The following is a 13,379-nucleotide window of genomic DNA, read 5'->3' as shown; positions in this document are numbered from 1 at the left end:
AATCCTACGTGGCATATCTTAAAACATTAAAAAAATAAAAATAAAGAAAGCTCTCTGAACTGGCAGCCATAACCACCTGCCTCCTCGGTGAATCAAATTAAAACCGTGGGCCCCGGTTGGTCGCCTACCGAGCCGTCACTCTCTGTACCCACGCGCCTTCAAATGCTGACGTGGGCACATGCTAGAGAGTAATCATACGCCGCGGGCGTGAACATTTGGCTCCGTGAACCGGTTTTGACTTTCGGTTAGTCAATCTCAATCCAACGGTTGAGATTGAGCGTGACGTGTTGAGAAAATCGCTGTGGAAGAAGCGACGGGACCCGAGGCGTCAATCACGACGTGTCGCTTTGCCAGAATGGAAGCTACTTGAGTGGAGTGTGTGCGTAGAAAGAAATTTTTTTATCCTTATTTTATTCTAATTTTTTTTTCTATCGGCACCCACTTTTATATTATTTATATAAGTATTTAATTTTCTCAAACTACTTTTTTTATTCATATTTCACATTCATTTAATTCAACCGCCTTCCATTTCTTTTGTCTTATTTATATTCTTCAAATACGACTTGCCACGTCACTATAAATATTCCTTAAATTAAAATAATACAATATTTATTTATACGGGATATGATCGAATGATACCAATATTAAATATTCAAATTCCTATTTTAAATCATTATTAATTTTAAAATAAAATAAAATAATTCAAGAGTAATTGAATAACTATTTTCTTATTATTTAAATAAAGAATAATTCGAAAAAATATATAATAAAAAAAAGAAGTTGTTCGCCATAAAATATGCCTCGGAGAAAACAAAGTCATAATATATAAATATAATATATTTATTTATTTATTTATTTATTTAAAATATTAAAAAATATCAATAACTTTAAAAGATTAGCTTTGACAATTTATTTATCTTAAAATAATATTATCCTTTTCCTTTTGTCTTTTGGGCAATAAAAAATGGTGGCCAAAGAAATATTATTTTAATATAAATATTAAAAAAATCATGATTTTATTAATTAGTTATTATTTAAAGTAAAAACATTATCTTTTCTCTTGCCATATTTCCTCTCTATATAATATATATATATATATATATATATATATATATATATATATATATATATATATATATATATATAATTAAAAAATGAAAAAAAAAACATCCATTAGGCTTTTTGATAATTTTTAATTATCAAATAATAATACACTAGACAAAATAATCCATTCCCTCTCCCACTTGCCCAATTTTCAAATATAATTTATTTAATTATCTTTTATTATTTTAAATCTTATTTTATTAAAAAAAAAAAGTTCCAATCATTACCATAAAAAATGAATTTTAAGGCTAATTTAATGATAATATTTAGATTTTATAAAATATTTAAAAATTTAAACCATAGTGAAATAAATATTAAAATATATAATTATTTTTAATTATTCTAAACAAAGAGACTTACACGCATCTTTATTAGATTTAAATAGTAAATTTTAATTCATATAAACGTGATTATTTATAAAATAAAATAAAATAAGTCATTACTAATTATTTTAAATAAATATCTTGATCATATTTAATATTTAAATAATAGATTTCAGTCCATATAAACGTGATTATTTATAAATGTCATTACTTTGTTTAATATTTAAATAATACAATCATCAATTATTTTATTTTGACCTAAGTTTGGTTGGCATATTATTTAATATATATATAGGACTAGAAGGACGTTTAAATATTTTTATATATCAGTGGATGGAGACAAATTCACCATTATCATATAATATTCATTAAAAAAATATTAAAGTAATTGAACTATACAATAGCTTATTAAATTCTTTTAATATTATTAATTGGACCATAGGTTTGTCTTTTTTGTTACCACACATTTATTGAGTATTTTAATTTGTACGCTCCGTTCGTAAAAACAATAAATCACTCTCGAAAATAAATTTCACAAGCGAAGTTTCTCGTTAAAGTTTAAGAGAAAAGATATCTTACTCTTTTACGTGGGCCCCACTAATCTCGGAGATATAGTTCAACTGGCAAAACTCCGCTCTTGTTAAAGCTTAATCAAAGGTTGATGTGTCATGTGTTTATTGGTGTATTCAATTATTTATCGCGTTTAGATATGGTAAGTTAAAAGAATAATTTTAATACAATATTTAGGGTATATAAATTAATAAATATAGAATTTATAATTATATTAATTAATTAAAAAAGACATGAATTCTTTAATATTCATGTGATAATTAACTAAACCATAAATGTTAACGTGTCAATCTTTATGAATAATTATTAAATTCAAATAACAATTTTTTATTTAAATAAAATATTGCAATAAAAAATTATAAAAGAATAAAGTATTATGCATTTAGGTAATTTATTATTTTAATATGTTGGTATACAATGAGTTGGGATATGGGCTATATTAAATATTCAAATAACATATTTTATTGGTATTATTTTACATTATATTCTTCATATATTAATATTAAAATAAAAATTATTATTTAAAGGCACAGGATGATGGGGCAAGTAGCCATAAAATATTCATTTTAAAGTTAAATAATAATAATAATATGATTCAAATGGCCATTTTGCCCCCACCCAAATTTAAAATTACGTCTAAATTCTAATTCCACTATTTTTTTCCTCATTTATTCATTTTATTTTATAAAAATAAATATTTAATTGGTTAGTGCCAATATAATACATAAAAATAAATAAATGAATATATATATATATATATATATATATATATATATATAATTTAGCATAAAAAATATATCATTAATTCAGTTGTTTTTGTCTTAGACTAAGCCCACTTGTGCATAGGCCCATAGGCCCAACATCCTATCCAATCTCAGCCCACATCCGACCATTCGAACAGAGTTTACAACCCAATCCTCTGTTTTTTTGGGTTGATTTAGGTTGAGCTGTCCGGTTGTTCTTTTTTTTACTCTTAAGTATTTAAAAAATATTGTTTATCCACAATACATGTTACGTCGATAACTAAAATCTCATAAAATTTAAATATCAAATATTTACAAGTCATAATGTATCAGTAACATCAGTTGCAAACGATAAATATTTTTAATATTTTTAAAAGTAAGGTAGGGTTTGGTTGTTCGAGTTGACAAATTGATTAGACTTATGATTGACGTTCACAGACAAATTATTTAGATTTATGAGTGATGTTCTAACACGAGATACCGAGTTTCAAAGATTTTTCATATTTTAAAAATAAATAAATAAATAAATAATTTTCATATGTAAAAATTTTGATTTTTGGGATGAAAAAGTAAAGACTCCCACATTTAATTAGTTGCATTATATATGTTCTTAAAAGCTATGGCTGCTCAAGGAAACTGTTATTTAAGAGCAAGGAAAGTTTTAGGGTTTCCCCATCCAAATTCATTCCTTGTTTGGTATTTGCCAGCTAAGCTAACTAAGGATCTGATCGTGTTACCGAACCGTTCAAGAATTATTCAAAATTGTCTCTTAGTTATATACCCGTGATCTTCAATGTTTAGTCGATGTATACCGAGCCTTCTCTTTCTAGACTCGTCAATTTCTTTCGTCAGACCTTGAAGGATTCTTCTACCCACATAGCTAAGTCAAGGTCGTGATTCTAATACCATTTGTTAGAGACAACGAACCTTAACACGTCTTCATAATGATATGAAATTATCCACTTTGGACGTAACCCCCTCGTGGTTTTGCTTTTGGAACCACCTAAAAACTCTCGTATCAATGAATACATTATCCCTAATTTAGGGTATAGCATCCACCCGTTGAACTATGCTTAAATTGATTATATAAAAGAGATATGGAAGTAAAAATTACCATTTTTGTTAAATCGGAAAAAAAGGTAAATAAATCAATAATTGAATATATAATATATATGTGTGTGGAAATTAAAAATATTTTATGAGATTTTGGTGGTTAAACTCATTTATTATGGAGGCCTTGTGATAGTTATTTTCACAAATAAATAAATAAATAAAATCCATTTTTTATATAAAATAAATATTAAACAATAATTTTATAGATAAATTACATATTTAGTGTATAAATTTTTAATTTTATGTTTGAATAATAATCTATTAAATACAAAAAAAATTTATTAAATATTTTTTAGAATTTAATAATATATTAAATTCAAATTTTTTTAAAAAAAGAGTTACTAAAATAGTGTCCTGTGTTATTTAATGTTCATAAATAATTTTCTTATATGCTGACTGTATAAATATGAAATAATACGTTAAAATGAGGATCACCGACATAAATATTGTGAATAAATTAATAAATAAAATGATTTTATATTTTCGTATTAATTATTTTGGCATTTAAAATTTAATAGCCGATTCCTCTCTCTTTCAATTATTTACTCAGCCTTTACAAGTGAAGTCATTAATTATTGTAAATTTATTATGTTCGTCCATCTTTATTGTGGTGGTATTTTGGTCTTTTCACTTATTGAAATCTTAAATTTAAGGCTGATTTTACAGCCATCGTTGGTTCTTTTTAATTAAATACAATGCGTCATTGACATTAATGCCCATTTTATTATTATTATTTTATTTATTTTATTTCTAATAATTTTATACCAGAAATTTAACTAATTCTGAGCCCTCTAATTTCAAAATTATTTAGCGGGTCCGTTCACGTGTTGACTTATTTTTTGTTATGTCAAGTTGACCTATTTGATGTAACAATCCAAGTCCACCGCCACCGCTAGCAGATATTGTCCTCTTTGGACTTTCTTTTTCGGGCTTTCACTCAAGGCCCACCGTCCTCGCTGGCACTCTTTTCTTCCTCCAATCGATGTGGGACTGCCTCCAAATCCACCCCCCTTTTGGGCCCAGCGTCCTTACGGGCACACCGCCTCGTGTCTACCCCCCTTCGGGGAACATAGAGAAGGCTGACACATCGTCCGGTGTCTGGCTCTCATACCATTTGTAACAACTCATGCTCACCGCTAGTAGATAGTGTCCTATTTGGGCTTTCCCTTTCGGGCTTCCCCTCAAGGCTTTAAAACGCGTATGTTAGAGGAAGGTTTCCACACCCTTATAAATGGTGGTTTGTTCTCCTCTCCAACCGATGTGAGACATCACATCTGAGATTCTAGTTATTAAGGTAATATTTATTGTAGATAATTACGTGTTTTTAGATAATTAAATTATTAATAAAAAATAAAAACTTGACGGTCCAACCCAACTAAACCCGAAACAAGAGGATTTTGTGGGTTGGAAGCTCTATTTAGGTTGCTCAAGTTATCAACCCGGCCAACCATAAATGTCGAATTGGTCCAAAATGTTTTTCCAGCTCAACCCGTGTATACCTCTAAAAACCTTTTTTGTGTGCTCTAACTTACGTTCTAAAAATAATAATTAAAACCGAGTATAGTCATGCTTTTATGATTGCACCCGTGTCCACTAAAATCCTCGACTTTCAATTTCGACATAAAATTTATTCTTTTTAACTACCAAAACAAAAAAAATTTATAGCAAGAAGAAAATGACACGCTTCGTTCGGAAGAAACATATCAAATTATTTGTATAGTTTTTGTACCTTTGCTTTCTTATTTTTGTCATTTGTTCATTACATCACGCTAAGTTATTCACTGATATGTCATTTTTACTTGCGAATAGAAGCGAAAAAATGTTAGGAAGTCAGAGCACACTAGTGTGGTACCAACTAGCATAAACATTTTCGCTATAGCGTAATAAAACTTAGAGAGCTAATAAGTTAATAACATAGTAATAGCTTAGTGCACTCGAGTTTTAAATGATTTGTTAATGACTATGTATCAATTGGCTCGAGACATCCAGATTAGATAACGATAGGATATCGAGAGTGTCAATAGTAGAAAACGAAATGACAATATCACTACACTGTAAGTTAACTGAGAGAGGTCAATATATCCGAAAAAAGCAAACCGTGCCCTAGACTGAGTTCGACGAGAAAACTAATCAATTTTTCGGAAAGCGCCGATCATACCCTAAATACACAATTAATTATTTTTTAAATTTAAAAATAAAAATTATTACATATATTAAAAGAAAAAAAAAAGAAAAAGGAAGAAGCCGAGCCGGCTAAAAAGCCGAGATTGGCGCCGTGTTAGCTCAAAGAAAACACACGCCGATTAGTACGTTTTAAGCCGCTGCATCCTAATATTATATAATATATATAATTAAAAAATAAATTAAATATATATAAATAGGCAATAAAAGCGAGAATATCCCGTCTCTCTCTCTCGCTTCCCATTAGGGCTTTTTCCCCCTTCTCTGTAACTCAAAAACTCACTAAACTTCCTTCCATCCGCCATTAATGGCTTCCACCTACAAATCCTGAACCTTAATCCACTTCTTTCAATTCCTCCATTTCCTCTCACTATTTTCCTTCAATTTCTCACTTAACGCCTTCATTTCCTTCTATCCTAGTTTCTGATTATGGAGTTGAGCAAGGTCACCTTGGAGATCTTCACCAAGCTCGAGCAGCAATGGCTCTCTCACCACTGCGATGCCGCCAAAAAGATACGGATTCTCTGCATCGACGGCGGCGGAACCACTGCTGCCGTTGCAGGTGCCTCGCTAATTCATCTCGAAGACCAGATCCGATTCAGGACTGGCGATCCCCACGCTCGCATTGCAGATTTCTTTGACCTCATTGCTGGAACAGGCGTCGGAGCGATTCTCGCATCGATGATTGTGGCGGACGATGGCTCTGGACGTCCTCTGTTCTCTGCTAGGGATGCTGTGAGTGCGATTTCGCTTAGGAATTCGGAGATGTTTAAAGTGAAATTAGGCAGTGGATTTTGCGGACGGAGGAGGTTTTCTGGTAGGTCTATTGATGGAGTGTTGAAGGAGTTGTTTAGAGGTGAGAATGGTAAGGATTTAACTCTGAAGGATACTTGTAGGCCGCTTTTGGTTCCGTGTTTTGATCTGAAGAGTTCAGCGCCGTTCGTCTTCTCTCGCGCCGACGCTTCTGAATCGGCGAGTTTCAACTTCGATCTCTGGAAGGTCTGCCATGCCACGGCGGCGACGCCGAGTTCTTTTAAGCCGTTTCATCTCACTTCCGTAGACGGAAAGACCTCTTGCACCGCCGTTGACGGCGGTTTGGTGATGAACAACCCGACCGCCGCCGCCGTGACGCACGTACTTCACAACAAGCGCGATTTTCCGTCCGTCAATGGCGTTGAGGATTTGGTTGTGTTGTCGTTAGGTAACGGACCAGCAAGCGGTTGCAACGGCAAAGTCCGTCGTAACGGCGAGTGCTCGACCTCCGCCGTAATCGGCATTGTTCTCGACGGCGTCTCCGACACCGTCGATCAGATGCTTGGGAATGCCTTTTGCTGGAATCGAACGGACTATGTGAGAATTCAGGTATAATTGAATTATCTGAATTTCTACTTTCTCCGACAGCAAAGATTTTGTTTGTTTGGTTGCTAAGAAAATCCAAGAAAATAGACCCCAAAGTAAGGAACGGAGTTAGCTTTCTTTTTACTTTTCTCTATTTTCGGTCTAATAAATCTATTCTAAGTTAAAAAAACAAAAACAAATTAAATTATACTCTTTAATCTTTTATTTATTTATTTTCTTCTTTTCATAACGCGTTAACAATAACGTGCAGGCAAACGGCCTGGTGAAAGAAGGTGAGGTGTTAAACGAAAGATGCGTTGAAACGTTGCCGTTTGGCGGGAAGCGGTTACTAACGGAGAGTAACGGCCAGAGAATTGATAGCTTCGTGCAACGGCTGGTGGCTTCAGGGCGGAGCAGCCTGCCGCCGAGTCCATGCAAAAATCCGGCCGCCGTCAGCCCACTTTCCGGCCGTTAGGGTTCAGCAGAGATTATAAATATATTTTTTTCTTTTTTTGGAAGGAAAAAAATGTTGTTATTATTATTTATTTTCCTTTTAATTTTAACATGTAACCCATCTCAGGTTCACATCTTAACCCTGCAGTTAAGTTAGTTTTCCAGCAGCAGCTAATTGCAGTCACTGTTCTAATTAATTTTCTTAATTATTTAAATCAAAATTTAGCATTTCCTCTTTTAATTCAGTCACTGTTCTAATCTTATAATATTTGATAAAATGTCATTTTAATTTTAGAAATTAAAAAAAAAAAAAAAGAGTTAGGGCAATAGAAAATAAGAATAAAGGAGATAATGTCGGCGGAATTGGAGGGTCAAACAGTTAGATTTATTATTATTTTTTTCTTCTGAAAAGTAACGACAGTTTTTTTTTTTAAACAAAATAAATAAAAGTGGATAGTTTGATTTACGGAAGAAGTGGGATATGATGGAGTTCCCACCTTCCCCTTTTCTCTTTTTTTTTTTCATCTTCCCAATACTAAATTATATATAAAAAAATAATTTTAAAAATACAAAATTCACTATTTACTGTCTTTCATAAACGTTTCAAAACTATGATTTACGATAAAAAAATCGTAAAAACATTAGATAAATGATTGATCCCATGAATATCGAAAATAATACAGCAGTGACTAAAATATTTGTCTGAGTTAAAATTTAAAACACAATCGAAAGGTTTTGTTAAATAAACGATTTTAAAGATCCAATTGAGATCTAAACCAATTTAAAATGTTTGTATGAGATTTATAATTTATTTAACATGTCTAAATTATTTATTGTATTAATTGAAATACTTATAAATGTTTTTTTAAGGATATTCGTGGATACCCATGTTTTGATGTCATAAAATCAACGGTTGATATTCTATTTATTTAATATTTTGATTTAGATAAATAATTGCAGAAGTATCACCAAAATATTAAAATTAAAATTATTTTTATTAATTAAGTTGAAAAAATCTCATGCTTTAATTTAATTTGCTGAACATGTCTATTTTCATAACAAATAATTGAAAAAAAAAAATCATATAACACATGATTTGATTTACAACAAATTATTAGACAAAAAAAAAAATAAATCATTATATTAAGAAATTAAATACATAAAACAAAGATTTGAAAAATAAAATTATTATTATTGGTTTCTACATGAAAAAAAAAATAATAATGAATATATGAATTATTATATATTATATATTAAAAAAAGGGAAATAAAAGATTGATACATACATGAAAATAATTCAACCAATTTGCATAACGTGACATCAAATAATAATGAATTATTCATATAATTTTTCCACTTGCATCATATATTTTCCCTCCAATTTTTAAAAAAATTTAAATAAATTTGGAAGCATTGGAACAAGTTGGATAAATTTTAAAATTATCTTAATTTTATTGAAAAAAAATATATATATATATATATATATATATATATATATATATATTTATTTATTTTAGAGTAAAGACAAGATTTAAAAACATAAACAAATTAAATGTATATTTCATGTGAGTCTCTATCACTCACCTTGTTTTATTTTTCCAACCTGGTTGATGTGACAACCTTTTACAAACAAGAATCCTATGAGTATATATGTTTCTATTTATTCTCTCTCTATATATATTTATTTAATTTATTCATTTTAATTATTAAAATATTTTAATTTATCGTAATAATTAGTAGATTCGACAATTATTTTTATTTTTATTTTTTTGTTTTCGTAAAATATATTTCGGAGACGTGAAGTATACGATAATGACTATCGAGTTTCTACGACGACATTTATTTTATTTTATTATTATTATTATTATTTGCATAAATATGTTAAGTAGTTCACATGCATGCATTTTAGTTGAAAGGGTTGATATTGAAAAGGAATATAATTATTTTTTAAATTATAATTATTATTTTTTTATATCTGTTTACAAAATATGGCATGTTGTTTATTTGGCTTATTTTCCAATTTCATTTTGTCATGTTTATAAATTTTAAAATTGGTTACTATTTTTATAATATTTTAATGATTTATGTGGCTAAATATAGGTAATACCCGAGTAAATAAGAGGTTGTAATGGCCTAGATCCGCCGCTAGTAGATATTGTTCTATTTGGGTTCCTCCTTAAGGCTTTAAAACACGTTTGCTAAGGAAAGGTTTCTATACACTTGTGAAAGGTGTTTTGTTCTCCTCCCCGACCAATGTGGGATATCAGAATCCACCTCCGTTTGAGGCCTAGTGTCCTCACTAACACTCTTTCCTTTTTCCAATCGATGTGGGACCCCACCAAATCACCCCCCTTTGGGACCTAGCATTCTTACTGGCACACCGTCTCGTGCCTACCCCTTTTGGAGAACAGCCTCCTTGCTGGCACATAGTACGATGTCTGTCTTTGATACCATTTGTAACGGCCCAGATCCACCGCTAGTAGATATTGTCCTCTTTGTCCTCTTTGGGATTTCCCTTTCGAGCTTCTCCTCAAGGCTTTAAAACGCGTCTACTAGGGGAAGGTTTCTATACCCTTATAAAGGGTGTTTTAAAACCGTGAGGCTAACGACGACACATAACAAGCCAAAACAGACGATATCTACAAACAGTGAGCTTAGGTTGTTACAAATGGTATAAAAGTTTGACACTGGGCAACGTGTCAGTGAGGATAGTGGGTCCCCAGGAGGGTGAATTATGAAATCCCACATCAGAACAGAACATTTCTTAGAAGGCTGTGGAAATCTTTCCCTACCAGATGGTTTTAAAAACGGTGAGACTAACAACAATACATAAGAGGCCAAAACGAACTATCCTCGGTAACGATCAAATATAAAAATATTATATATTTAGTTACTTTTTATTTAGTAGTGGCCCAAACATTTCCCACCCAATTAAAAAAGCTAGATTCTAGGCAAGGCTTTAATTAAATTAATAAAGCTTATTATAGGCTTTCTTTGCCTTAATTAAAATAATACTCATTAATCACAGCAACGGTCAATAAAGCATATCTAAAGCTTTAAATAAATAATTAATTAATTACTTTTTTTTAAATAAATTAATAAAATTTATTACATCATAAATAAGAAAAATAAAATAATTTCAAAAACATCTTTACAATTTTTAATTTTTTTATTATCATAAAAATTAATGATTCCCATGAAAACATTAGAAGCAAGAATAATTGGAAAAAAATAAAAATAATAAAAATAAAAAAAAATAAAGTGTTGTTCTTTTTCTCCCAAACAAGCATTATTAGGGATCATTTCATTTCAATTCATTGATCCCTTACTTGAAGAGGGAAAATCAATGATTAAATGAGTATGATACAATTTTGTTACGTGACGAAATATATGTAATGTTCGAGTAAATAAATAGTACATGAATGAACCGAGATCACATTCGAGAGCGATACTGAAGATATAATGATTAAAAAGTACTTAAAAAAATTAACAGTTACTATCTATACCAATAAAGTGCACGTTTGGACCAATTTTATGTCGGGTGACCTACTCGTAATGAATAAATGATGCTAAAATGAGCGGATTAATATAAAATTACATATTAACGTAATTTACTTTATGCTTTACTTGTAACCATTCACGTTCTATTATGGATTTGATTAAGATATTATGATTAATTTTTTAATAAAATTTATAAAAATATTATAATAAAAGAGGATTTAGATTTATTTTTCCAAGATATTTAAAATTTTTATTGTTTCAAAGTAATTTATAATATTTTATGAAGTTTAGGTATGGTCTTTGTGTTGGAATGATTTGTACAATTATTGTAACCTTGTTCCAATGTCTAAATAATTATGTTTGTATTTATCTCTATTAATTTTTGTTAATGTTTTATAACAATTTTTTATTTTTTTAGAGTCTCGAGCCACGAATCGTTATTATTTATACGGAATTTAAAACGTTTCGATAAATTTTAATATTACATCACTAATAATTTACATATGCTAAGTCTTGGATCTGTCTCGGTTCTTATAAACATACATCTTGTATATTCTCTCGCTCTGACCGTGCAACTTAACTTCCGTCTGAAAAAGAGTAGCATGAACGAGTATAAATTAGGGTTATAAGATGCGATGTTCGACATTGGTTGGGGAGGAGAACAAAACACCCTTTATAAGGGAGTGGAAACCTTCCCCTAGCTAATGCGTTTTAAAGCTTTGACGGGAAGCCCGAAAGGGAAAGCCCAAAGAGAACAATATATGCTAATGGTGGATTTGGGTCGTTACAAAAACCACCATTTGTAAGGGTGTGGAAACCTTTCCCTAGCAGATGCGTTTTAAAATCTTGAGGGGCAGCCCGAGTGGTGGATCTGGGTCTTTAACCATTTGTAAGGGTGTAAAAACCTTTCCCTCTCCCAAAGAGGACAATATCTGCTAGCGGTGGATCTGGGTCCTTAACCATTTATAAAGGTGTGAAAACCTTCCCTGAACAGACGCGTTTTAAAGCTATGACAGGAAGCTCAAAGAGGACAATATCTGCTAGTGGTAGATCTGGGCCGTAACATAAGACATCTCAATGTCACGAATAATTGTCTCGTCCATGCGCTATCTCAATGTCATGTTGAAACTAGGGTTCTAAGATAAACAATAAAATAGTAATTTTTAATCAACTTTAAGCAAAGTTGAATATACACACGTGTGTTTCTCTCTCATAGTCATACACACGTGCTCTCTCTTTCACTCTCACATGTATGAAAAGGTAGCATATAGATATAAAGATTATGTTGAGATCCTGTCCGGTTTTGTATTTTCCTATGTCTTTACTTCATATATGGTTTCTTATCGAGCCTATATGTCTCGGTAAAAGGTGAGGATAGGTTCAAATTTTCGTACCCTAATATTTTGTTGCACGATGGTAGTTTTTGAAGCGAGATGTCCCTACTTTGCCTCAAGAACCAATCACGTGCTAATGGTTCATATATTTAAACAATGGTGAACTCAATTAAGAAAGGTCGAGTAAGGAGAAATGAACCAAAGCTCGATATAATTAGTCGTGTGATGCTAACCCATCTTTATAAAAGTATTTATAACATGCACGAGGAGCAAGCACGTGAGGAGCTGCACCTAAACCCTAAACCCTTTTACACTATCGACCCAGAGAAAAATTATTCGACTAGTTAGGTTATAGCAATGCAACTGTGTGTTTCTTAATAACCATTGGATTCTATCTTACTTATATCTAACGATATAAACTGTCATCCACGTTGTAGCAGCCTGGTTCGGTAACCATTGAGAGCCATAAAGGGTTCGAGAATAAGGCCATTAACTTTGATGGTGGGCACCCTCCCACGTCTCTTTGTCTTTGACCCGCAAAATGACCTTTTGTATTGCCACATGTTATATTCCTTTGTACTGTCACGGTAACCTTAACATTTCCCCCATTCTTCTCCTTCCCAAAACACTTTTTTTTAGCAATTTTTAAGAATAATTTTTTTTCTTCTAAAGAAATTAATAATTAAATCATTTTCCAAAAAAAAGAAAAGGTGTTATTA

General features: G+C 31.0%; 1 protein-coding gene across 1 annotated transcript; it reads left to right on the top strand.

Annotated features, from left to right (window-relative positions):
- The first annotated feature begins 6,305 nt into the window (after positions 1-6,305).
- Positions 6,306-8,066, top strand: LOC147787670 (putative inactive patatin-like protein 9). The gene is made up of 2 exons (XM_087118965.1): positions 6,306-7,396; positions 7,644-8,066. Exons 1-2 carry the CDS (start codon positions 6,464-6,466, stop codon positions 7,845-7,847), a joined length of 1,137 nt encoding a protein of 378 aa, XP_086975091.1. The 5' UTR covers positions 6,306-6,463; the 3' UTR covers positions 7,848-8,066.
- Positions 8,067-13,379: the final 5,313 nt, after the last annotated feature.

Source organism: Cucurbita pepo, chromosome 17 (assembly GCF_057944985.1).
Source record: "Cucurbita pepo subsp. pepo isolate OVF chromosome 17, ASM5794498v1, whole genome shotgun sequence".
Classification (NCBI taxonomy): Eukaryota; Viridiplantae; Streptophyta; class Magnoliopsida; order Cucurbitales; family Cucurbitaceae; genus Cucurbita; species Cucurbita pepo.
This window is presented reverse-complemented; position numbering and strand designations above follow the sequence as displayed.

Bases quoted from the DNA above. Each gene is read 5' to 3' on its own strand.
- LOC147787670 (XM_087118965.1), top strand. From the start codon at position 6,464: ATGGAGTTGAGCAAGGTCACCTTGGAGATCTTCACCAAGCTCGAGCAG. The intron at 7,397-7,643 runs GTATAATTGAAT...AATAACGTGCAG, and splicing joins CGGACTATGTGAGAATTCAG to GCAAACGGCCTGGTGAAAGA.